This window comes from Platalea leucorodia, assembly GCF_965183815.1.
Source record: "Platalea leucorodia genome assembly, chromosome: 3".
In the NCBI taxonomy this organism is placed as follows: domain Eukaryota; kingdom Metazoa; phylum Chordata; class Aves; order Pelecaniformes; family Threskiornithidae; genus Platalea; species Platalea leucorodia.
The window spans coordinates 30,255,106-30,282,988 of NC_138825.1; the positions used below are offsets into that span (position 1 = coordinate 30,255,106).

A 27,883-nucleotide genomic window follows, 5' to 3' on the forward strand; every position below is an offset into this window, starting at 1 on the left:
TGAAGACCAGAACTAGATACCATAGTGAATAAGGCGCGGTAAACTCCGGAGATTTGACTTCAAATTTGTATTTAGAACAGAGCAGAAAACAGGCTTGTTAAGCATCCCCATTCCCTAGTAGACATTTGTGACAATCTACATGCCAGTTCCTGAGTAGGAAAGGGCACGTATGAAGATTAGAACACCAGCACAACAGTGAGATGCAGATTAAGGAGGAACACCAGCAATAATACTGCACATAGCCAAATTAATCGGAAACTTTAAAAAGATGCTGCCACACGTTTCTTCATTTCTAAGATGGCTGATGTACAATTTTGGGGGGAATAGAAGATTAATGAAAACCAACACGTATCCTACAATTTTGCACATATTTTCTACCTCACTGAGAGCAGAACTACTTTATTATCACATAAGTATCTTCCACAATACGAAGCAATGAAACACTTCAATCAAAATACTACAAAATTGTCAAATACATGCATGAAATAGGATTTGAGCATTATGTTTGTGGACTTTCAGAAATTCTTTGCTCCTCATATTGGAAAATCCACTAACCTCTTCTCTCTCCCCAAACCAAAGAACAGACTAAAAAAAGAGACAAAAGTGCAGTCACGTTTATCTAGAACACTGGTCTCCCAAACTTTTTTGAGAACACACCCCCAATACATGTATATTTATTTAGAAATTATATACATGTACTACTGTACTATTATGCACATTATAAAACAAACAAAAATAGAAAGTAAAAAAGGATGAAATAATTATTTTACTTATTAACATCCCACTCACACCCCAATGGATTGCCTTGCACACCCCACTTTGGAGACCACTGATCCAGAAGACTGGGTATGACTAAAACCCACAGGCAAGCCTTCCAGCCATCTCCCTGCTTGACCAAGACCGGGTTTTTGAGATGTTGGCCTGAGATATGTAAGGACTGCAGGGGCTGAGTATCTAAAATCAAATAATTGAGTGAGTGGAAAGAGGACAGAAATAGGGAACAAAACCAGCACTCAAACACCCCAACAGAACAGATTCCAGCCTTGAATCAGTATATCCAACAACAAATACAGAAGAGATGAATTACAAGATGGTAATAACATTTCTGTGGTACAGCAGAGCAACTTGCTGCTTTTCAAGAAGTGAAAAGTGAGACTTGCATTTCAGTCCACCTTTCATCTCCTGGTTCTCACAACAAGTCGTGCCTTCTTCCTAAAGCAGTCCCTTCAGAACAGGGGGGATTTGTAAGGCAGTTACATACAGTTCTACACGTGCAAGGGCAGTAAAACTGGGCTTTAAGCAGTTTTCTAAGGAAACAAAAAAATGAAACTCCAGTTCAAAAAGTGAGGTTGCATTCAGGAAAAAACCATAATATTTAAGATATTTTTGCTATGCTGTTAATTTCAGATGCACTCAAAGTTCTTTGCCAGAAAAGACTGTCCACAAAACAGTATTTCAAGCAGTTACTTTGTGAAATCACCACCCTTATTCCTCTCCGGACTCAGACTTTTACTTCCCTTATTTCTGAAAGTAAAAATTGAATTACCATTCACTAACCATGCTTTGTGTATGTAACAACAGTTTAGGAGAAAACTAAAGTGAAATACGCAACTGACTTTTAAAAGCTGTCTTTAAAAATGATTATACAAAGATGAAGGGGAGCTATAAAATTTTCAGTAACATGTGCAAGTCAAACATTTCTGCCTATTTATACTAGGCCCTCCTGTTTTTAGTGTATAATCTGATACAAGATGAACCTCAGTGCCAATAACAGTTTTGGATCCCATTGCATATTGATCTTTTAAACGCTGCAAGCAGTTTCCATTCCTACAAGCTTAACAGCATTTACTTAGATAAACACTACGGAAATAAGTAATTATCAACTTTGATATCACAGATGCACATAAAAGCAGAAATGCCGCATCTGAAATTATTTGCCTGTGTAAAATGACTGAAAAGAGCTGTTTGCTATTTCAGAGTGGTTAAGTTCTCTACAGTGTATTTAAAAGTGGCCTTGCTTAGTTTTATTCCTCTTAGCCACCTCTTCACTGCTACTTTTCTTTCAAACTCGATTCCATGATACAGAAGTTAGGGAATTTCCTTTGATATCCAGTGTCAGCTTTTGTTATAATAAACATTAGACAAACATATCATTAAACATTGCTACTAGTTATATAATTGTTTGGGTCACTTTATACATACTAATTCAGACATTTGTACCCTGCAGTTCTAGATAGGTTGTTGCTTATAATGTATGCTCTTTAATGATTATTTAGTCCACTGTCTACATCCTATCAGATTTTTAATAGGTTTTCCTCAAAGTTCCCTTCCGTTTTCAGCCTTACCTATACCGCGATGCAAAATTACACGCATTAGGCCGGGCATTACTACTTTGTAGAGAAAGGAATTATTACCTCATCTGTGGTATGAGATGCGATACAGTGTCTGTCTATACTTTTGTTCACACAGCCCTATTATTTTTTGCTGCTAGAAAGCACCATTCTGTTCATTTACTATCTGCTGTCACCTTTAGGTTCTCACTGCAGCATTATTTTTTGCTCTATTATTTCTATGAAACAGTTTCAGGGTGGGTAGTTTTTTTCTCCCCTATTTACTTTCCTGCAAGTGTATTGGTTGTATTTTTAGATAGTAGATCTCATTTATTCATTTTTTTATTAATAAATTCCAAAAAAATTAATGTGAGCTTACACATGGGAAAGAACAAGACAACTTGTTTCACTGCCACAAGAATAATTCCACTGATCCTTCACTGCAGAAGAAATTGGTTAGATATCTTCCTATGTATTTTAAGCATTGCAAAATAACTGACTTTTGTAGGTATGCACACAGTAGTAACGTTGGCACTTGACAATTCAAACCTGGAGACTAAGTACCAGATTACAAAAAACGTGTTTGCAAATCCACGGTATTATCATACAGCCATACAGAAGTTTATGTATCCAATGCCTTTGCAGATAGAAAAATAAAAGCTCTCTAGAAAATGGCAAAGAAAGCCAGAACTGAGGGTTCCTTCATCAGTTTTCTTCTCAATTTGCTTACATGACTTCCATCAGGAACTACTAACCAAAGCATAGTCGATTTCTACAGTAGGAGTCCAAATTAAGGCAGCCTCTGATCTTGCCGAAGACCAAAAGAGATATGAAAACTTAAGTTTCTCTCGATGGTCAGACATTGCTTCAGTTTTGGGAGCTAAGTCTCAGTCTAAAAATACTTCCGACATCTCTTATAATTGTGTTAGTGAGGTGAAGTTTCCCATGGAAGAGTAACAGAAAGCATGTTTTCTCAGTAGGCAGCATCCACATAGAGAAGTACGACACTGATTTCAACTACTTATTTTTGGCAACATTGTACTTCAGGTAAGTCACAAAGGACCCCACTAAAACAACGTTGCCAGACTTTTAAAATATCATAAAACTTTCAAGCATTTGAAAACCTGGGAGAAGATAAACTTGGAAAGTAGTCTAGCAGGAACAGAGCCTAAGGAGTTAATAAAAACTGAATATTGTTTTCACAAAGGCTTTTTGAAAAAGACTTGAGACATTTTTATAGCCAGAAACAATTAGGGAATACTTGTTTCAGCATTTCTTCCAAACTGGAATGTGACTGTATATTTAAGATAAAATTGCGATATGAAGAGTCTGCTAAAAGCACTTTTTTTTTGTTTGTGCATTTTGTTTGTCACCCAGTGTCACACTAACAACTCTGCATCTCATTCTAAAGCACATTATACTGTGAGATAAGATGAAAAAGACAGTTTTTTGTTTCCCCAAGGGGGAAGTACTTCTGTTAAAAGCATCTTTTTACAATACCATTCTTTCTGAATTACCAATAACGCAAACCAAAGAATTAGATACTGTACTCTAAAATTTAATATTTGTTCAATTCTTATTCATATCCTGTAGACATCCCCATGTGTAACAGGGGAAAGTATGCTAAATGCTTAAACCTACTTAAGAATCCCAAAGATTGAGCATTTCTGTCCTTCAATCAGTATGCTGTCAGGTCAGGCTCACACATTCAGCAACGTAAGTTCTCCTGCAGTTTTTATTATTGTAAAGAAACTCACGTTTGACTTATCAGGTAGATAATAAGAAGTTGGCTTGAAAAAAGGATTGGGTTTGCAGTCCAAGAGAGCTATTATAACATAACCTTACTTTTAAATTCTTCTCTCAGATATCAGTTTCTTCAAAAGTAAACTCTGTAAAAGGTAACGAGCAGCAAAAAGAACCAATGGAAGGCAGAAAGAATGTGAAGAGTTAAAAAGTTAAACACATTCTCACATCTTTCTGTGCAAAGCTAGACTTTAAATTTGTAGAACTGCACTGTGAGTAAGAAAGGAGGTTTTAAAAAAAAAATCTTCCTGAAGGAAAAATTGTTTGCAACAAAGTAAGACAGGCAGCAAGGTCTTTGTTTACTTTCAAGAGTCTGCTGAATCTCATAGCAATGTTTTAATAAAGATTTGTGCACTAGGTTTGCAATAAAGCTGCAGGAGCATTTATCAGATAACTAACCTTTAAGATTCTTCTCCTTCTGGAACCCAACTAGCAGTGGCCAGGAATAGTGAGGTCTGAGTGGCAAGCCTTCCTCTTTCATCATCTTCATCACATCAATAGCTAAGGCTGAAAACATTCACAAGATGATTAAACAGTGACCACGTACTTTAAATATGCATATGTAAAATAACTAAATAGGCAGAGTACCTGATTTGTTGGCCTCCAAAGCACAACGCAAAATGAACTGTAACGGTGCCGAGTGCATTTTTGCTTCTTTTAACTCACTGCAAAACTGCTTCAGCTTGTTCACAGGCTGCAAAGAATTTCAAAAAATAATTAAATATATTTTTCAAGTTCTCAAATTGTTAAGAATGTCAGATTCTTCTCATGTTTAGGAAATGGATATTACACATGCCAAACACAATTCCTTTGTGAATTTCAATTTACTATGCAAATTGATATGAAATATTAAAATCCTTATTTTATTCTTTAAGAACCGTGCAAAAAATCTGCCATTTTCCATCTTCACAGTTGCTTTATACTAAATAAATACACTGTTGTTAGTATATTAAGAAAAAAGTATTACTATTCTGCATACCATATCTCTATTTACACAATGTTGCAAGAAGAAGCTACCCTGGTCCGTATTATCACGTGATAAATGATTAAGAGACTTCAAAAAATGGAAACTTATATCTTCGAAGCCATGAGTTATCAGAGTCAAACACAGGTTCATTGCATCTAGCAATTGAAAAACAGAAAAAAACAAAATTAAAAAAGTGCATATAACTATTTTCGCATTAAACTACTAAAATTAGTGAAAGTCAGGAAAGTAAATGTTTTACAAGTATCATTAGCATACTTTTAAACATGATTAACCAATCAAATTTGAGACTACCTTTTTCAGATTTATATTTATCAATGAAATTCACTTTTCCCATCAGAAGACCACACCAAAAATCACAGAAGCATCACCACTGCAGCATGACAGAAGGATACTAAGAAAAGCACATTTCTAGACACATCAAAAAAGAAAAAATGGATCAAGTATAATTAACAGTTATCAATAAGATTACGCATACTGGGATCCAAAAGTGACTTTAACTGTAGATAAAGAAAACTATAGTCAGTGTTTAGTCTCCCTTTTTACAATATTCACAAAGAGCTGTCACAACAGGAATTACAACAGTGTTGTTTAAAGAAAGGACTCCAACACTTGCTGCTTTCCTATGAAATCTTAATAAATTTTAGAAGTTAAAAAAATTGATAGATTAATTTTCATATGTAAACAATTAAAATAAGTTTATATTTAAGTTTTATAAAATGCAATCTAAAGCAACACAAATGAATCCACAAACTAATGGCAAAAATATTATTTTTCCTAAGTATTCAAGAGAAAAGTACAAAATTACCTGGTTTTGGTAACATTAGTTATTGCGGGGGGGCAGGGGAGTAGAAAATGCTTTCCCTTTCCACCCTGAGTAGCAAAACACTGCTGTAGTAACCAAGGACATACCTGGAATTAATTCCCTTTCAAATCTTATGCGTTCTTTAATATCTTCGATGTACTGAGGATATCCAGCCTTGGCAAGGCTAAAAATCACCTGCATCAAAATCCTATTCATAAGGTACCCTTCAGTCTTCTCAACCTCTTCTAGAGTCTGTAAACCAGAATAAATTTAACTTTAATAAACTCCAAAGTGACTCAAAACAGGATAAAGTGAAATTAAAAAATACAAACCAACAACAAAAACAAAAAAAAAAAACACAACACAAAAAAACCCACAAAAAGACGGTGTTTTTTCCCTTTTTTAAAACCATGGGTTTAGATACATGGAATACGGTAGAGAGAATACCTAAGATCTATACAGAAGGCCTCAAACACCTTTAGACTGTAAAAAGAAAAAGGGACAAATAAAAGGGATATAATAGATAGTTTCTCTCTAATATCTAGTAATATATGAAAACAGCAAAGGTATTCCCATTGTAAGATGACTTTCAAAAGAAATTACTTTGAAAAGGGGACAATGATTAATTAAACTTTTTATTAGTGTTTGGAAGAAGGTTGGTTGATGAAGATTTGTTTCATTTGTAAGTCACAGAACAATATTATGTTTCCCACATCCTCTTCCTTGATTTGGTCCTCTCCATCCTACTTATTAAATTCAAACCAATTTTCTTTTCTCATTCCTTTCTGAATACTTCTTTGATTTAAAAAAGTAAGAGAGAATACTTGGGAAAAAAAAGCAGCTACACAAAGGGCTGTAAGGCAGCATTATCTTAAATACACTTCATGAATACCTAAGTTGTTGGTATGAACTCTCAAAAAAAATTGTTTTACTGGAAAGATTCTGTGGCTTCAATGGGAGCCAAAGAATGGCTCAATCGGAGCAGGATAATCAAGGCTTATTTTTTATTTATTTATAAAAATAAATATATAAATATCTCACATGCACTATTTGTCTCTAAAAAAACTCTGAATTATTAAATCACTCACTGGCAAACATATCTTCTCAGAGTGAAAGGCAACTATCAGAAGACAAGCATTTTTCATAAAGCATGAGACTGCTTTCAGTTAACCAGCTATTCAGATGCAAAAAAAAAAAAAAAAAAAAAAGAAAATTTAATTGCCGCAGACTAGGAGGAAACAAGTTATAAAATTCAGTATTATTGCTCCTGCATGAATAGAAAGCATTCCAAAGCTAAACTGAACAAAAGATCAAACAAGTTGTGTTTAAACTCAAACTTGCAATACCTTTTTGATGCTATCAACATCACCCTTTTCAGCATACACATTCAGCAGTGATAAATAGGTGTCTGGACCTGGTTCAACACCAGCCATCCGCATCACTGAAAGGATATTTTCTGCACTCTTCATATCTCTAAAAGAATTCAAAAGACAGACCCTCAGTAGATTTAATCATAATAATGTTTATTGTGACTTCCACATTTCCTCATTAATTAGAATTGGAAACAAAGACTGCAACAAGCATAGAGAAACTTATTTTAACTAAGCAAATCCTGAAAGGTGAGAGTGCAAATATTTTAATTATCTTATTTAAAACACTCTTTCAACAGTTGAAAAAGTTCAAAATAAAGTGCAGCACATTTTTTTGAAACAGTACAAAAGTACAGTAATTTATCTTGAAATTCAAGATTTTGAGACAGAAGCAAAATCTACTTCCTTTGTTAAATAGCCCTGTTTTGCGTCAAAAATGTATAAAAAGACAGTCTTCTATACATTATTATTCCAAACCATCACACTATTCTGCAGCATCTAATTTTTCTGTACAGTATCACTTTATACTGCAGTAAAACTAAAAGAAAACAAAAGAAAAAAGGTATTAAACATTACCCTGCTCTTGCGTGACCTTTCACAAGGCTACTGAATACTGCCTCAGTGATTGGGAGATCTTTGTTCTTCATAAATCCAAGAATCTTACTGCAATATACAAGACAATGAATGATTAGGTTTTTTTTTTTCCTTTGAAAAGATAAACTTCTGAGCTATTGCTGCTCTGCTGGACACGTACTGTATCAAACAAATCCTGATCTCACTAGGCAATTACATTTGGGGATGCTGCATAATATGCTCATAATCTGGTCATTTTCCTTTTTTCAGATTAATTGTATTTGTCACTTTGAAATATGCAGACACAAGGGTAGGGCTGGGTTTTTTCATTTTCGTCTTCCTTTTACTTATTTCTCATGCCCAGCAATCACACTGGTGCAACTTAACCTTGCTAAAATTAAAATGGTACACAGATATCCAGCAAGCCCTGCAGAACAATGACAACAAGAAACCAGATTTACTACTATTTGCTCCTTAGCCCACTTTGTTCTCAAACACCTTTCTCAGTAGCCATTTTCTTACATAGGCAGTAAGCCTTCATAACCTCACAGTTTTTCACACCGTCTCTAGAAATGACAAAACAAGTTATTTGAGCAACTTGAATATAATTTGATTTGAACACACTGGTCTATCACTTATTTTTTATTTTCCTTGTGTAGGTTCCAGCTGTCTCTAAGAAATTGCTCTTCAGTGCTTGGTTAAAATATACTTAAACAACCTCTTTGCTTTCTCAATTTATAAGAATTACACTGAAATAAGTTTTAACATTAATTACAGGGAATATGAGAAACAGATTTTATAGAAATCCCTTTAAACATAAATGCAAAAGAATACCTCGCTCCTTCAATGTCACCCTCATTGCAATAAGCAGCAATCAACCTTTGGTATGTAACCTACAGAAAACAAAAAGTTGTTGTTAATGATTTCCATCCGAAAAATGGATGTTACTATTCAGAATGAAGATATCATAAAAGGGTACCTACTCGATTGGGCTGCACATTAGCTTCCTCCATTCTGGCCAAGAATTCCGTGGGAGAAAATTTGTGCTCATTCTGAAGGTAGACTTTAAGTAAAGCATTATAATGGCTTGTATCGTACACAGCACCTAAGGAAATATTTCAGCCGCAGTCAGTGAATGCAGATTCTCTAAATTCAACATTATTTCATAGCTTTCTGAGATAATTAATTTCATATCCATTTTAGTCTGTATGAACTTTATGTATAATCCAGACTGCTTCCTTTTATCCACCTTTGAAATATCAGACATCTATTTAACAGCACACTTGTTTATAAAAGGCTAAAACATAACAAGAGCACAGTAACATCAACGCTCATGTGCATGCTATTCCACAGTCTCTACAGCTATATTTTACAGATTCAGCAATATTACTATCAAGAAGCAGTTCACCTATGCAAGATCTATAGATAAATGACTATCTTAAAAAAAAAAATCTGGTAAAATAGCTGGTAGCACTAGGAATACTCAGCCCACCAGATATCAATGTAACACCTAACAGAAAAGTAAAATACAATAATCAAAATCAAGCAAAAGTCCAATTTAAGCATTTTACAAAAAAAAAAAATCTTTAGATTTATTATTAACACCCCTAGATGTCAGTATAACTCCCAGAATAGGAAACAGGTCTCTCACCTGAATAATAAAACCTAGTGTTTATTCGGGTAATGAGAATTTGCTGTTATAACCTAACATTTAAACACTATTAAAATACATTCAGTCTTCCATTACAAAGAAAGTAACTAAAGCACATAGCTGTTCTTGTAAGACAGACTAACAGAACCAACCTACCCAGTTCTTTCATCTTGTCCCATATCGTATGGGCTAGTTCTGTTCTTTCAGGTGACAACACCTCTGGTAAAAGATCACCACAACTTCGCAACAAAAGCAAGGTCTGGTTACTCCCTGGACACCCTGCAAGTGGAACACAACCACAAATCTCTTTATAAATAATTACACATTTAATACTAGAAAAAAGATTCAAGACTGACCCATTGAAATATTTCAGCATTTTGTATAGAATAGAATCTTCTCCAAGGTTGAAGATTTTCACTAAACAGGATAATCAAATGATTAAACAATTACACTATTATGCACTATCATGAAAAAGATTCACGATAAAACATGCCATTTAGTACAATAATGAGCTCAGCTGAGCAGAAATTTTTAAAAGTACAACACAAAATACTAAAGTCAGATATCAGCACTGTAAATTTCCCAATCCAAGATCCATAGATCATTTCATCCTAACAGGGACATAACTTAATGGTAAATTTGTAAAGTGGCAAAATATTTCATACCAATTCCATACTATTCCAAAACTGGTATTCAGAGACATTCCACATTTAAATTTCCATTTCTGACCATGCTCAACATAAAATAAATCAGATAATTTACATCTAGAGAATAGTGAAGGAAACTGTAAGAATGCCCACCTTCTGACTTCTGCACTAGCCCCAGAATGTCAAAAAAGTAACCATAAACTCATCTGTCTTTCTTGGACTTCACTACTACTCCTGAGGCAAAGTAAGGCAGAGCTGCAGAATCTATCACAGATTACCCAATAAACTGGAGACATAAAATTTTTTTCAATCACATCTTTATAGGCAAACCCAGCAATTTCTAATAAAAAGGAGAGTTTCTTTAGAAAGCATACTGCAAATTGAAAAAAAAAAAAAAGCAGAAAAATGTTGGCTATTCCTTTCCTATCACAGAGAAAGGTATACTTCAGAAGTATTTCATCTAACAAGGAGCAAGATAAATGTTCACATACAACACAAGTGATGAAAAAAAAAATCTGTAAGGTTTTCTATCTCAAACACAGATATACATGCAGACTTGAAAGATCCAGAGTTCCAAAATGACTTGAAGTCTAAAGCATCACTAATGCTTTGTAAGTTGCTTCCAAATTATCATGCCAACACTCCAAAGCTGTGTACAGCCCAGCTTCGGGGTAGGAGCTGCTGCCAGTAAAGATATCTCCAGCTGCTACTGATCACTGTAAGTGTAACTTTTAATTATATAGAGCTGTAGAAACAGCTATACAGCTATAAAATAATGGCAAAATAAAGTTAAGAAACCTCAACAGCAGAAAGCTATACACCATATGAAATTAGATCTTCAGGTACCAAAAAGGAGCAGCAAATCTAGGATACGACATAACTATTGTAAACTATGTTTCAAGAGCGCAATCTACAGCAGAGAAGTTATTTACACAGAGTAAACTCATCTGGGAAGAGACACAGGTAGTAGTGGGGAAAAAATAAGCAGTAATGAGAAAAGAAGTAAGATAAAACATTGAGAGGGGGCAGGTACAAACTGCAAAAGGGGATCTGAACTTCTGAAGACACAATGGAGTGGTGAGATAAGTCATACTTGACTAACTTTTAAATCCCTGCATACAATTAGTTCATGCAATAAAAACACCAACATCTCCAGGTTCACAATGCCAGTGTTATACTAGTGACTGAGTACTGAAAAGGCAAAAGAAACAGAAAAAGGTTTGGCAGCATGAGCACGGAAAGACGCAGGATAAGAGATCTACAGCAAGCACCTCCTTTGGGCATTTTTCATGTTGTAATTAGAAATGGAAGAACAATACAAACACAGGCAAATCTTTTTAAGAAACCAACAGTAACTAACCACTCACGCTTTGGCTAAATTAGTTTTCAACATCACTAATACAAAAAAAAAGGACTGAATTTTACAAAGGGAAATATTTGTCACTTATTTTAATACATCCTAGTTAAATCTCTTGTGAAGTTGTATGCTTTTTTTATGTTAAATATACTTACACAGCTAAAGGAAACGACTATAAGCAATTAATCTTTTTGTTAATATGACTTCCTAAAAACTGTAACTAATCAAAGATCATGAAGAACTCTGATTTTCAGAGAAGCTTAGAGACATAAAATTCTTGCCAACCCACACTCGCAAATTATAAGTTTATACCTAAAAAAGACAAAGCAGTCAGAATCAGAAAGGATATCACAAGCAAAAAGAAAAAATAAGAAGTTCAGCAGAAAAAAGAGCATGAATTGAAGACTTGGCTTTTAAACAGTGAACGACAAAACTTTTAAAAGCGCAATCCCAGGTATACAAACCATTAACAGTCCAGAGCAATACTTAGCACAGTTTAAAACTAAAACAACACATGCTGTCATCGATAAATATTGGCACTAGTACTTAGTGAGTATATTTAGCAAATATCTCCATTGCCTCATCCTAACTGGTACCAAACCTCAACAACTGTGGTACCTGGTTTGCAAAATATTAATATAGTCTGGCTATTTTTAGCCAAAGGGGCATTGAATCTGTCAGAATGAACAATGCCTCAGCTGTTTATTTTTGTTTTATTAAAAAAAACAAAAACAAACAAACAAAAAACCCAAAAAAACCAAAAACAAAAAACCACAAACACTTTCTTGTCCTGAATAACCACAGCTACCTGGGAATGCAGAAACTTGGGTATTACCTCCACATTTCTCTATATAGTTCCATTTTAAAACAAATAACCTCTTAAGGACAGCATGGTTTATTACAGACATTTTAAATATACACTGTGTAAAACAGACAGATATGACCCGTGTTCAGAGCGCACAATACAGTTATATGAGGAAGGTGTAACATCACCATATTAAAAACCCGCAATAAGCAAAGCAATATGATATCTTAAAAGTACACTGACACTTACAAATTCCCAAAGAACTGGAAAAGTAAACGTGTGGATTCAAAGCAAAACATCATCTCTAAAGCAGTAAAAGCCTGTTTATCAGCATATGCAGCAGATTAAACAACACTCAAAGACAAAATATAACTCAGAACTCTCTCAATTAATTTCCTTGTTTTGGTGAATTGTTATATTGCAGCTTTAAATTTAGCTTTTATTTTGTTTTAATTGGAAGCAACTTACCTGTTTTGCATATATCATGGAAGATTTTTAGTAGAAGGGCTTTAGGGATGCGGCCAGTTTTCCTGACAGAGTTATCCAGTTTATTTAATGCCCAGTCAAACTGCCAGGCCTGTCTCGTTTGAATTTCTGAAATTGGTTCTTCTTTAACACTTCCCTCCTGTTGAGGTGCAACTGTAAGGAACCTTATTTGGTACAAAATGTTTCTGCTTAAATAAAAACAAACAAAAAAATAAAGATTACACTTCTGTGAGTCATTTTGCAACTACACTAGTCACATAATGTCAAAAAGATAATGCACTTCTTGCTGATGAAGATAACCATTCCATATTGATATAACCAAATACCGGTGACTCATTTCAGTGTCTTTCTACTTAAAAAGATATAGGCATGTATATTCTCACAGTGACAACTGTTTCTGAGATTTGCAGTTGGATTCACCTCATGAGTTAAATGTTTCAAATACTATTCCCACAAAAATAAAAATTTTGAAGTCATCCAAGTGCTATAAGTCTATTGTCCCACTATGGCTTCTCACAATAGTTCTCACATGCTTTTGAAAAATCACTGCAAGAACAGTCACAGAGATCCCTTCCAGAACACAGCAAATCAAGGCAGCAAATCATACCTTTCATTTCAATTAAAACACACAAAAATTAATGCAGAGGCCAGTGGTTTAGACAACAATGGCTTAAAGAACAACGGGATCATTCCCCATTCTGCAGAATTTACATTAACAAGCATGAAGCAGCCATCCTGTGATGTAAACCGAACATCAACACTGGATTTGTTTAAATATTTTTTTTCCTCAAAATAAAGTATGACAACAAGAGACATAATGAGAAAGTGTTCTTATTTCTAGCAAAACAATAAGACCTTGCCAATTTTTTTTTTTAAAAAGAACAAGTTGAGGTACATAATGGAATTGTGAACAGCCTGTGCAGGTAAAGTTATCATTACACCAAGCATTTTTGCAAGTCTGTTCTTAATTGTCCTTACAACTGCATAAAATAAACCAGACTATCCTCCTCCAGAATCCTATACAAAGGAAGTAATACAAGCTGACTGGCAAAAAGAAGATTCAGCCACTTCTGAAACTGCCCTCCCTCATCTCTGGCTCTTTAGACAGATCTTCAGCTAAATTTCTGTAACATCTGTAGACTAGTTTAAAAACAAACTAGTTTTTGTACTCCCTGCTGTTACAGATGCTCCATGAGTCCTATGCAGCAATGGCTGCACATTTTGTTGAAATGGCAGCCTAAAAGTGGGAGTGCTGGCATTCTCTACAAAACGATTTCCCACACCTGGAGCTTTTTCACAGGTATATTTGCTGGTTGGTTTCTCACCAACCAGTGCTAGTTTAAGGCCCTAGGAGAGGAAGTCCAGTGGAGGAGAAAAAGCTTGCTGGCGATTCAGTGTTTCAGCAGGACTGGCAGCAAGCTGCTAAACGGCACAAAAATCATCAGTGGGGTGCATATCAGTGTGGTGGAAAAAACAGACTGATGGTTTACCATCTGGTTGCCTCTTGTGAGTAGGAAGTAACCAAAGACCACCTTTTTCCTTGCTGTTTGAAATCCTGATTTGATAACTGAGCAGACCATAAGTTCTAGGAGTAAAAGTCTTTAAATTAAACCAGCCTGAAGCAGAATCTCTTTCCCAATAGACCTGTGAAAACAGTTTAGTAGAAGATGTTTGATTTTTGAAGACATGAAAAAAAATCCTTTTGTAATGAGGAACATCACTACTATTTGGCATTATCTTTTTCAAGCAGGCAAATTTTACACTGCACAATCTCCTCCTGAATTCATCCTGAAGAATTTTCCAGAGGCCAGCAAATTATCTGCATTTCATCTGACTAGGGAAAGGACAAGGAAGAAAGAACTGAAGAAGGGAAAAAAGACTGCCAAAAAAGGAGAGATTCCCCTCCTTCAGTCTCAGTTCTACCTCCTTCTAGATGCAAGTTCCCACTTATTCCTTTGGGCTAGCTCTCATTTTATTCAGATCCCTCTGTGAGCTTATTTAACTCACTAACCTGGCACAATACCAATTCAGTCACTTCTACAAAAAGCCCATACTGTTCCACCAGGTTACAGTGGAAACAGCTCACAATGTCCAAAAAACACCAGAATGAACCAGAAAAAAGTAATAGAGCAGGAATAGGTGGCTAAAATCAGAGGAATTAGGAAGAAAACGAAGAAACTGAAACACCAGTTTTGGTGGTAAGCAGCTTGTCAGGTTAACACTATCAAACTTTTTTTTTTTTCGTTACTAGTAATGCCATCTCTCACTAGAAGTATTTCCAAAGGTGTCCTTTTCCCCGATTCTTTCCTTCCTTTTTTTTCCCTCTTCTCCTTCTACCTCATCATGTAATCAGAGACAGGGTACTTTTCCTAAAACAGAAATCACTAAAGTCCAGTAGTACAAGGTAATAACAACAGTAAGATACTAAATCTTAAGTCCTCTTGGGTGTTAACAACTAAATGAGATGTCTACAACTTCAAGTCATTAAAAACACGTAAATAGCAATACTCAACTATGAGCTAGCCACTGGCTAAGAATGAAACTGTAATGACTGCAAGTTCTTAATCTATTTTTTCTTAAAGATATAGATAAAAAAAGAAAATGGCATCATCCACTCTTATACACCCATTAAAAAAAGCTACTTTAAAGCTTTTCAGAATACTTCAAGTCAGGTTGGAAAAAATGCTTTGGAAGCAAGCAACACAGGACTTACTGTCTTTTTAATACAGAAAGTTATACTCTGATTTCCATTAACAAGCAAAGCACAAGTGGGCAAAACTCCTGTGCTTCAGATTAAAATTGAAACATCTTCTTCTAGAAAAATCTGCTATTGTTTTATAGTATTTTGCAAATTATTGAATTATATCTTATGCCACATGACACACTTAGAACCATAAACTGATTGATATCTACAATTCTTAAGTCCTGCACTGTTTTAAGAAAGCCATCTTTGTAAGATTCTCCATGTGTCAAAAGTAACAAACATTTTAAAACACTTGCATAGCTCCATCAGACTAAGTATGAAGACAAAAACAGTATGTGCATGCTCGAAGGACTCTGCAATTTTACTTGTTACTAAACTGTCCCTGCTTAGCATTTAGCATGATGCTGTTTATAACGTAAGTTTAGAATATTATACTATATCAATTGCTACGGTTGCACACTGTAAAATATTATACTCTTATATGTGGTGTTGTTTTTATATACTAACTTAACCTTCTGAAAGATCAGCAGAATTGGGCATTTCTATTTACACACACCACCCCAGATATTATCAAATATGGTACTGGTGTTTCTGTTAATTTATACTGACTAAAGACATTTTAAGGAATGGCAACATGGGAGTCAGTTCCCAATTTAGACAGACAGGGGAAAACAGTATGAGAGTATAAAACCACCTGAGGAACTCAAACTTCCACTGGCATCCACCTACATTACCATTACCAATCTGAAATATAATGTCTAGAGTAAGACTCAGGTGTACGTCATCATCTGTAGTCTTTCAGCATTTGAATAAATTATACTTTTAGCATGATTTAAGGCACGGTGTAATGCTAAGCCAATCCCATAGTAAGAATTTGTTAAAAATAACTGTGGCTTCAAAAGCTGAATGAAGCTGCAGGCATCTACTATCTTGAATTTGGTTCGTAGCACTACAAGTCAACTTAGAACACAAAACTTAGGCGAAAATGAAGAAAAAAAGAAGTTAAGTTCACTATTCTAAAAGATGAAAGATTGAGCAGACCAGAAAGACAGCTTCCAAAAAAATGCGAAGTTAACAAATTAAGGGACACAGTATCAGGTTTGATTCCAGGCAATCAAGTGAAAGACAGAAGAATGCAGTAGATGACATACGTACTGAAAATTTATACTAATGGCACAACCTCCCCATGAAACAGAAAAAGCAGCTAACAAAATGAAGCAGTTATCCATGCATCAGGAATCTTCCACAACCTTGCGCAATTCTTGTTTTTAGAAGTTGAGAAAGAACGCACGATTAGGGGAATAAAAAAAAAAAGGATAAAAATCAAGGCGGCTATGTTAACCATTTCAGTCAGAAAGTCACATAAAAAGGCAGCAAGAAAGATGATTTCAGAAAATACACATACCTCTTAAAATGGAAAAAAAATGAGAGCTCATATACTGTTTAGCTTCAAAAAAAATGTTAATTGCAACCATACTATGTAACTTTTAACCATTTTATCATGACTAAATTTTAACAAGGAGATGGGGGTGTAAGTAAGAATGACCTAAGTAATTGCTGGAAACATTAAAATATGTTATATTTAAGACACATTAACAGGCCTTACTCAATGTCCAGTCCTTTGGAATTACCTTCAAAAATTCATGAAATTTTTGGGAAAAACAGAAGCATAATCGATAAAGAAATATGGATTGACGTACAGGCTTTTGGCACCATGTTACCTGACAATCTCATAAGCAAAACAAGGAGATAAATGTACCTGTAGTTACAAAAGTATGGGTGCAGTCATTGTTTAAAAAAAAAAAAAAAATTAAATGTGCTGATCAGGGTTTGTTGCAAAATTGAGAATATATTTTGTGGGATTCTAAATTAAGCTATCTCGTGACCCAACTGGGAAAGACTGGTACAACCCATGTCCATTCAATAATTTCATTAACAATCTGGATGACAGAAGAGTAAATAAACCTATCAAATTTGTACATGACACCATAATGGTGGCAAATTCTTAGAAGGAGAGTCTCAGACTTCAGAGTCATCTTGATTACTTGATGTAATGGTCTGAAATCAACAAAAAGGAAATTCAATACAGACCAAAGAAAGTTGTACATTTTGGACAAAAAACAAACGCAGAAATGTAAGATGGTGTACAATTGGCTAGACAACAGTACAACCAAAAAAGTACTGAAAATGAGTCACTGCTAAACATGAAACATCACACAGCAAAAAAGAAAACAATTCTTTAACTCCTAAAAAAAGCAACATAGATAAAATACAACAAGAATTATTCTGCTTGTCCTGGTGTGTTTACTCACAAAAACCCCCCAAGTTTGAAAGACTCAAAAGATTCATCTATCCCATCCCATTCTCCAAGCAGAGAAGCAACCGTCCCTAATCCATCAGGCATCACACTGCTAATATTAATTGTTGTAATATTATTTGTAATGAAATATTAGAACAGGATACTTCGACAGTCAAACTTTCTCATTTGGAAGCTTATAAAGCAAGATTAGGAGGCGGGGAGAAAAAAAAAAATCTATCACACATGACCTTGGCATTTCTGATCCTGCCTCGATGCTAGATGTTATATAGTCTTATGATGTAACCACATTTTTTCAATTATTTTAATGAACTTGTTCAGAATTAAATGCTACGCTACACAGCAAAATGCATACTTCTCCAAGAGCTGCAATGAGTGCCAAGTATTTACTTTCATCAATTACCTTTAAACAGCATTTTAAGATTTTCTGTGTGAAACACTGTATTTGCAAGCATGTGAAGCTGCACAATAAACTTCAGATCTGCTTGAATTAGCAATCTGATTCTTCCCCAACATGTGTAATTTCTCTTTACTATGCTTCAGAACTATGTTTCTTTGTACCTACCCAGAGAAGCTCAAAAGGATATATTAAGCCTTATAAAGTGATCTCTCTCCTACTCCCACAATCCCAAGATTAGAAGTAGCTTTCCAATATTTGAGCCTTTACATAATTGTACCTTTACACCATTTCAGTTTTGTCTCTACAATTCTGAGGATTAAAACTGTAGACCTTGCCTACACAGGAAAGGTTAACCAACTATACTTTCGTAACCCCAACACACAACCACCCACTATTTAGCAGTAACTTTTCACCTCCAATTTATCTTACAACATTTGGAAAGTACTTGAAGAGAAACTCATAAAAAAAACTTATGCAGAGATGAAGTGTGCATGGGGAAATTTATACCAAGTCAACTAATAAAATTCTTCTATGTTTGCAAGGGTTTATTGAGAATCCCAGTACTGTGCTGGGATATACTAGTGTATTTACATGTTTTCCATATTTCTAGGGCAGACTAAAGGCAGTGCCTTCAGTTTCCTAAAGGAACACATCTTACGCACCAGCCTGAGTAAAAAATATCCCATCTTTCCCAAAACTCAAAAAGCAGATGGTTCCAATGCTCTCCCTGGCAGCAGCAGAAAGTTTACTTTCTGTAAAACTTGACCAATTCCAAACATTCAAAAAAAAGAATTACAAAGCCACCGTATGGATATTTGTCTCTCTTTATCAGAGCCACAATAAGGTAGTTGCTATGCTTTTTCTAAGTACTGAATATTTTGTTCTTTCTCAACTACACAGGCAAAAGGTGTACCAAATAGTTTTCAAAGTACAAGCCATGCTCAAAGTAGAATAACGGTAAACTTAAGAGTTAAAATTCATTACTATGCATAAAAGCACTACAAACTTAACTTTAGTTAAATTTACTAAATATAAGACTAAATATACTACCTGAGATCCCAGCACGATTCACATGACTGCTAAACACAACTTCCCCTGACTTAGCTATGGTCACCTACAAAAAAAGGCCTCAATGTTCAGGCCACTGTATCCTTGTTTGAATGAGATACAGCAGGATCCTACAAGAGAGAAAATTTTATGTTTTTTCCTGTAGAATGAGAAACCTCAAGTTTCTTGGAGAATACCTAAAAACTCTGCCTAAGGGATTCACAAGAAGCAAAGCAGAAAAACTTTGCTTTGTGCTATTTCTTAGGAAGTCTCTAGACATTTTATGTCCGTCAGTAAAATCCATACAACCACCACAACAGTGCAGCTTGTGAAACGTTACTACAACAGAGGACTGCTTCAGTATTACAAACAGCAAGCCTACTGAATGCCTCCTCTGCATTTAAAGCCCATTAATTCTATAATTTTGCTAATGTAAAGTAATTAAGCATTCAATTCTACATTTTCATCCACTGGTGATGCATTGCTGAGGAGGATAGCGAATAGCCAAAAGCAACTTGTTTGCAGCTAATTTTAAAAAAAGTACCATGCATTAAAACATGAATCATTTGGGTTTTTAATGTACAGCTTACCCAAAGCTCAAATCAAATCCCCCCAGATCTGAAACAAGGGTCTTTAAAAGGGTATTTTTCCTTCCCATCTCACCAACATGCTTTAATCTTGTACAAATACACCACAACGTACCAAAAGTCAACAGTCTTTACAAAGACAACTTGAAAAGCATCGCACGTGGTACCCTCTTACCAACCTCCTCAGCAATCACTCCTCTGAACAGAACACAGAAGCAGGAGGTTTCACTACAGTACAATTTGCTGTTTGGGGAGATGCTCTTTGCTCCACAGCCCCAAAAAATGACATTTAAACTCACGGACAAGAATCTCAAACTGAGGAAGTGACAGCAAGGCCAAAGATGCCTTGCAAGACTTGCATGTAGAGATCCCACTTGATTTTCCTTCTCAGCTACACTTTTAGGATCTATGCCTTAGAAGCCTAATTGTTCTCCTTTTCTCTGAGGACAGATAGGGTGTCAACTTCAGGATGAGTATCCTAGCACTCGCACATCTAAAAGTGCGGTTCAGCAACACAGCTGCATTGATCTAATATCACACAGTCATCAGGCAGGCTTCCCTCTTCTACTTTTGCCCGTGGTCCCACCCTTCTAGAGTTCATCAGATCCGTAACGGGTCCAATAAAACCTGTCAATCTGTCAGAAAACTTTTTCCTTGAAGTCCAGCAAATGAAATCAGCCCAGTAATAGGTCCAAGGAGCACCCCGATTTAAAGCAGGACAAGCTGGCCAGCAATGGGAGGGTAGTCAGTGTGAGAAGAATGGAGCCAATACCCTTCCTCCCAACACTGTGGGAAACCCAAGGAGCAAGCTGTAACATCAAACCATAACATAATCACCTAGAGCACGTAGAATAAAGTCCCCAAAAGATACTCTGACGTTAAATCAAAATCTACTCTGAACACTTGTTGATCGAGGGGTTTGTTACAGCATTCCTGACAGTCAGCTACTAGCAGCAAATTTAAGCATCTCTTCCCTCAGTGAAGCTTCTATGAACAAAGTTCCAGTAAATAATTTGTGCCACATAAATCAGCGCAGTACATTTGTTGTATTGGTCTGTCATGGCTTGTTATAATTGCATAGCATGAGAGTGCTGACATATAGCTCAGTATATTTCACATTTCATACTAGGGGCAGTGAAGTGAAATAGTAAATTTGCCTTATATCTGATCTGGTTTGCTACGAAATGTTTCTCAACCATCCAATGCAATCGAATATTCATCTACTGTCCTAATCCATTTTCGGAAGAAGTTTATATTAAAAATCAAAGCAATACGATGCTTTGATAAAATCTCTGCTTGAACATGAATGATTGCTGTTTCACATCTCTAGAGAAGTGAACAGATTTGCAACTTTTCTGTAACCATTATTGTAATGCAAGTCTCAAACCCGCCTCTGAACTGACTTTATTATGTTCTATGATAAAACAACTATACCAAGCACATGTAAACATATAGTCATTCACCCAGTTCTCTTGCGAAATGCTGGATTATGCCTTGTTATTTATTTACTCCTAAAACTGTGGGGTTTTTTTCCCCATTATTCCTATTAGAACTTTATCAATATTCTCTGGAATTTACTGCGGCAGACTGCATTTCACTCTTGAAATACCATCTCGAGACCTGAACAGTGAGTATAGCAAGTCTAAATGTTGTCCATGTTACTCTAGTTCTTCAAAAGAGGTCCATTTCCAGAAATTAAGGCTTAAGTAGAAAAAAACAACAATGGATAGTTACTTAAGGTAAAAAATGAAATGCGATTGTATGCTTATATGTGCAATTTTGGTTCATAAAATGTTACCTTTGCTTTACACTTTGGTCCTAGATTATCACTTGTAAACCTAAACCCATATAGTAAAGTGACAGGAAGACAAAGATCTTAGGTGAAAAATTATCTTAGGAATGAAATTACTGGACAGAAACAATGCCCAAATTTAGGTGTACTGCTCAGTCTTACTCCAATATAATTCACAGTTTAGACTGAAACCTAAAAGTTATGAAATAAATACTGCTGTTTCCTGTGAGTATGTTCTCTACCAAGCACCTTTCTCACATACTTAACTAAATCTAGCCTGAGAATTAAAGAGTTTTCAGCATGACCACTACACTACCCCACATATGACTACAATTATACTTGAAAATATAGAAGAATATAATCTGGTGCAAGAAAAAAGTATCATTTGTGGGGGGAAAGAAAAAAAAAAAAAAAAAAAAACCAAAAACAACCAAAACCCCAAAACCCAGCTGTTAGAGCCAAATTATCATCACATAAAGCACTTTTCAAGTTCTTTCCAGAAACACAGTTGTAGGAAAAAAAGCGCTGCTAGTCCTTCATCAAGTCATACATGAATTTTGGTGAACATTACTTCTTGCAACAAACTAATTTAGGAAATTAAGCTTCCAGTTGAGGAAAACAAAAATCAGCTGAATTACCTCAAAGTAGAAAAGTTTATTCACGATTTGCAACTAACTAAACATGTGGTTCTATTGCCAACCACACAGCAGATATCTTCCCAGTTCTTGGTCCTTCCTGCACACAGGTCTACTCCATCCTTCACACCAACTTTAGCATTTAACAATCTATTACAATTCAACCACTACAACCAGGAGAAAACTATATTCTTTTTTAGGTAAGATTTCAGTCAGGCTACCAAATAAAATAAGCTCACAATAGGTTTGATAAGCACTAAAGCTAGTGCAGGTAGCAACAACTTCCTTATTTTGATGGTGAGACTTCCCTCCAGGAGTTCTCTATTGCTGACTCTCATCTGTTCCCATCCCTTCTCCCGAACCAGCTCTGGAACTCACCAAGTCCTCTGCTGAACATATTTATCCATCTAGAACATCAGACAACTCTTCTGGTTTTCTACCAGGCATTAAGTTACATTGACTTAGAGGGACCACCCGAGCTATAACGAGGTGCAGGTCCCTTCCCACCCACCTGCACTGGATCCTCATTATGTTTTGCAAACACTGGAAGAAACACAGCAAACATTCATATCCTTGGAGGAAACTAATATAAACTTCTACTTAGCTAGACATTTATATTTACAAATTATTTATAATTATCTTAATTGTTTAATTTTATATAACTTTTTAGTTAACAACTGTAATTATAATCACAGCAAGTCACTTAACATAAGTGAAAGCTAAGCTTCTCAATCCATTCCCAACTCCCTGTTTTAAGACTTATAAACTGGGCATGGAGGAAACCAAAAATCTAACCCCATCAAGGCTCGGAATTCATAAACAAACCTTTACCTCATTCACAGGCAGTTTGACAACTTGTTGACAATGAAGTAGCCCCTAATGTTAAAAAAGTTCGCACAAATCTTCATGTAGTTGTAACAGTATACTCACTACATGAAATACAAAAAATAAATACCAAACTCTTTGACATAGCTACCATCTGTACAAGGTGCTTGCTTCTTAGGACAAGTAATTACAGACACAACTAGCTTGCCTATATAACAGAATGCTAACATCACCTTTGTGATTCATTAAAATAGTAGTGCATGCAAAAACCCCTGAAATATCGTATGCTTCCTAAAAACATGGATTCTGGCATGTTTGTTCACGTATTCAGGGCTGAGCCTTTTGCACATCTACATTCAAGAGGTATGTGCTCAGGATAACAAACATACCGAATGTGGAGCTGCAGTGCACCACCACTGAAGAGAAAGCGTAGCTCTCCCAAAACTCACTTTTTTTTTTTATTTAAAAAGAAAAAAAAAGTACTCATGTTAAGGAAGGGTTGTGTCTCCAAACTTCCTGCAGGGCACCAACCACATATTAGTGTGGTCAAAACAGCGACAGGCATGCACGCAGGTGTGGTGAGCTTTCCACCCTACCTGCGTGATGGAAGAGAGGGAACCATAGTAAAGGAATTAAGATATTCCTGCCGATAATCGACACAGCGGAGTCTGACAGGAACCGTGAAGAAGCCCAGATCCCTACTGCAGTTGCCCACAGTCAATCGCTGCCGATCTCCACCCGGTCTCTCCCCTTCTCCTCCTCCTCGACCCGCCCCGCACAGCTTGCCCCCCTGCAGCAGTACCCCCCAGAGGGCAGTGCCCTTTGCTCCTCACAGAGAGGAGAGCACTCCGCTTCCGTTCGCGCCCAACGAGGCGCCGCTGCGGAAGGAGCGGTCCGCCCTCGCCGACCCAGCCGGAGGGAAGCGGGGCTCCCCCGCCGCCTTTGACCCTGAGCTCACCCTGCCGCGCACACGCAGCGACAGGCCGCCGGGCCGGGCCGGGCCGGGCCGCAGGGCTCCCGCCGGCAGCTCCGGGGGGCGGCGCCGAAGGGGCCAACGGCCGCGGGAGGCGGCACAGCCGGGACCGCCGCCTCAGCCGGCCCCACCGTGCGGCCCCCCGCCGCCTCCGCGGCCTGCCGGCCCCCCGACGAGCGCCGGGCAGCCCCGCGGTGCAGGGTCTCACCTGGCGGGGGCCGACGGGCGGGGGGCGGCGGCGGCGGCGGCGGGCGGGCGGAGGAGGGGCAGGAGGCGCGGGCAGAGCGCCCGCAGGCGCCCGGCGGAGCTCAGCAGGGCAGCCATGACCGCCGCGCGCGCCGGACGCAGAGGAGCACGTGAGGCGGGCGCCGCGCTACTGCGCACGCGCAGCAGGAGGGGCGGGAGGGCGGGAGGGGTCGGCGGAGGCGGGGCGCCGACCCACGTGACGGGAGGAACCATTCCCCGCAGGGGGGGCCGCCGGCCCCGCTCTCGGAACGGGGCCCACTCAGGCCTCGGCGCGCTTCCAATCCCACCCCGTGGCACTGATGGGACATTCCACGCAAGGTCGGCGGCGCAGCCCAACCCCGGGTTGGGTCGATCGGCAGCCAACCCCGAGCCGCGCCAGCGGAAGGCGGCCGGGGGGGCGCCGGCAGCTGATGGGGGGAAGCGCGGGCTCGGCGCGTCTCCGCCGCAGGGAGAGGGGGCTTTCCCGGCCGCCTCTCCCGGGAGATGGGCACCGCGTTCCGCGCAGCCCCGCGGGCGGGTAGCGCCTGCGAGAGGAGGCTGGTGCGGGGGGTGGCGCCTGCCCGTCCCTGCCTGCGGAAGGAAGTCACGTGGGCGGCGGGGCGCGAGCGGGGCGGGGCGGGCTCTCGGCAGCCGCTGCGGGGCCTGGGCGGCGGGGCGGGAGCGGAGCGGGCCGGGCCGGGCAGGGCCTCGGGGGCTGCCGCTGCCCTGCAGCCCGGCGGTGGCTGTCCGGAGGGAGAGGGAGGCGGTTCCCGGCGGCTGCCGCTCGCTGAGGGTTTTGGGGCGGGACGGGGTTGTTTCGGACACCACTGGAAACGCGGCCTGTGGCGTGCGAATGGGAAAAATAAATAAATCCCTCCGCCCGTCGGTAATGAGAAAAGCTCCGTCTTGCCGGTGCCACCCGGTGCCTACGCGTTGCTGGGAGGAGGCGATCCTTGGCGGTCGGGCTGGGAAGGGCCGTGGTGGCGGTCAGCCTCCGCGGGGGCGCGGCGTGCCCTCGGCCCCCGCTGCCCGCCCGGGAGCGGGTGGGAGGGGGCGGCGGAGGGAAGGACCGCAACTGAGAACTTCTTAACAGTAAATCTCTACCTGGGCGCCTTTCGATGTTCCAAGAGGCCATCTGCGTACATGTTTCATTTTGGCATGCGAGCAAAAGCTGGTTCCTATGACATAAAACACTAAATTAGATAAGTTCCTAACTTACAAATCAACGTTTTCATACCAAAAGCCATGTAATTATTTTTGCCATAGATTGCAAATAATGACTCCAGGGGGCAGGTGGTTCATTAAAAGAGATGCGATTGATTTTTATCAAATCAATTACAATCAGCCATTTATGATGAAGCTTTACTTGATAAGACTTGTAAAGTCTCCTCGTGAAGATGCAAAGGGCCCAGTTTTTAAAAGTTATGAACGCCCACTTTTGCTATTTATAAGAAAGTCCTGGATGCTCGAGACTTGTCATAGCCAAGCCGTAAGGCATCAGCTACAGCCAGTAAGACAATGTTTGTGATGTTACTGGTTGTCACAGCTTCTGCTGTATCATGCAGCGTTATGGTATTTCGCAGAATACAGAGTTTAGTCTTAATAAGGAAGACCAAGGTGAATTTTTTTACCTTAAGTACAAACCTAGTAGCATTCATGCTAATTATTAGGCTGGCTTAGGTATGTTCTTACCAAACTTGATTATGGAGTAGAGCCCCTGGGAGCTCACTCTAAAGACACAATACAAAAATGTCTACAATGCTTACAATAAGACCAGAAATGATAAAGCAAATGACTGGAAGAGTAAAGGAAAATAACAAGATGACATTGGTCAGCACAATAAATAGCAGGTTCTTGTTGCTGAGACTTCACCGCTACTGAATCAGTAAAGAATAATTTTAAGAGGTGTTTTGAAGGAGAACATAGGGACAGATGCTGGAATTCCTCCAAAGGACAAAGAAAATGCAAAGCTGTTTAAAAATCTAGTGAGTAGATAACAGGTTCTGAAACGATAGGCTGTTCAGAGAGTTGTCCTTTCACTACCGAGTGAGGGATCGTAGATACGATTCTGTAAAGACAGCTGTTTGATGTGAAAAGGAAAGGAGGTCCCAAGGAATTAATTCAAAATGTGATATACCTGAAGTGGTAGACTTAGGAAATTGGATTTGCTGAAGTTCTCTGAATGGATGTGGGGGTCTAGATCACATTTATCAAGATCTGAAAAAGAGAAAATTCTTAATTGGTAAATTGAGACATAATGTTTAGAGTCTAGGTGAGAGTTTTAGTTCTCTGGATGAAGAAAACAAGTTGTGTATTAGATATGGTATTCATGGAGAAAAATTATTACCGCTTATATGCAAGAATCTAGAGAAAGCACTGTATGGTAGTGTCCCAGTAGTAGCTGAGAAACAGGAGGAGTTATTATGTGGAGTGAAAGTATTATTTTAGCCATGCCATGCTTGAGTTGATGAGTTGCACACAAGATATGAATGAGGCACCGGGATTTCAGTATGGACAAAAAGCTTGAGATAGATCTGTGGGTCCTCAGCACAGTGGCTGTGCTATATTTGTAGAAAAGATTATCCAGAGATGAAAGATACAGATCCAGAGATACGGAAAAGGGCAAAGGCGCAAACATCCCCAAAGAGGGGGATGAAGATACTCGTCCAAGTAAGAGGATTGCAAAAGATGTGCTAGGGAAAGGAAGGAGCTGTAGAAGTCATAGAAGGAAAAGCTGTGGTCAGCTGCCTAAGGGACAAGTGAAAAATCGGATGTGAATGAGTCCAGGCTAAGAGAGATGGGAAGGAAAGACGTGTGGCAGACGAGGGACCAGGAAAAGGAAGCCGTCTAAGGAAACATGGTTTGTTGGTCTTGCAACCAAAAGAAAGAATTAACACAAAGCTCCAGACAAGCAAAAGAAATCCTCTGCTGACTGCCTGGTTTTTCCTCTCTCTAAACAGGCCGCATCTTCCAAGATTCGTTCTTTGGCTGGATTTGCTCCACCCAGGCAATTTATTCCCATCGTTAATAAATCCCAGGAGACTATCCCTCAGGATAATAATTAAGCAGTGCCGTGTTATGTTCCTGGGCTCTGGAGCTGTGTCTCTAATATTGAATTCCTATTCTCTACAACAATTTCAGCCCATGCCTGGCATAGTTTGAGGAATTAGCATCAAACAGCTTGGGGCTGTTGCCAGTAGGCAGTCTGGCAATGGCCACACTGTGCTGGAGGGTGGGAGGATTTGAAAAGAGGGACTCCAGCCAAACTCTTCCAGTCGGCTTGAAGGCCACAGAATGGTTCTGGTTATTTAAGGTAATAGATGGGCATTCCTTACATGCATACTGCCTCTACTGCAACTTGTAAGTTCTGATAAGGTTTCTGCTAATTTCATAGAGAGTTTATCATAAGCACTTCTTAATAATTTTTCAAACTTAATTGAAGTGTGACCTGGAAATTTCCAAAATGAGTTATAATAACATGCAGTAATTAGAACTTTCTTCACTCATTCTCCCATCTTTCAAATAAAACCCCATATGTACAAAACAGCTAAAAAATGTCATTTATG

General features: G+C 38.3%; 1 protein-coding gene across 1 annotated transcript in view; it reads right to left on the reverse strand.

The window, feature by feature from the left end:
* The window catches only part of LRPPRC (leucine rich pentatricopeptide repeat containing), a gene marked incomplete at its 5' end in the record, with an annotated part of 93,661 nt that extends 69,245 nt beyond the window's left edge, over window positions 1–24,416 (reverse strand). Inside the window, 11 exons of the mRNA XM_082305813.1 lie at window positions 4,533–4,640; window positions 4,722–4,827; window positions 5,113–5,255; window positions 6,031–6,175; window positions 7,270–7,396; window positions 7,870–7,956; window positions 8,701–8,759; window positions 8,850–8,971; window positions 9,674–9,796; window positions 12,795–12,997; window positions 24,301–24,416. Coding sequence (XP_082161939.1) covers window positions 4,533–4,640; window positions 4,722–4,827; window positions 5,113–5,255; window positions 6,031–6,175; window positions 7,270–7,396; window positions 7,870–7,956; window positions 8,701–8,759; window positions 8,850–8,971; window positions 9,674–9,796; window positions 12,795–12,997; window positions 24,301–24,416 — 1,339 coding nt within the window. The remainder of the gene's footprint in view (window positions 1–4,532; window positions 4,641–4,721; window positions 4,828–5,112; window positions 5,256–6,030; window positions 6,176–7,269; window positions 7,397–7,869; window positions 7,957–8,700; window positions 8,760–8,849; window positions 8,972–9,673; window positions 9,797–12,794; window positions 12,998–24,300) is intronic.
* Window positions 24,417–27,883: the final 3,467 nt, after the last annotated feature.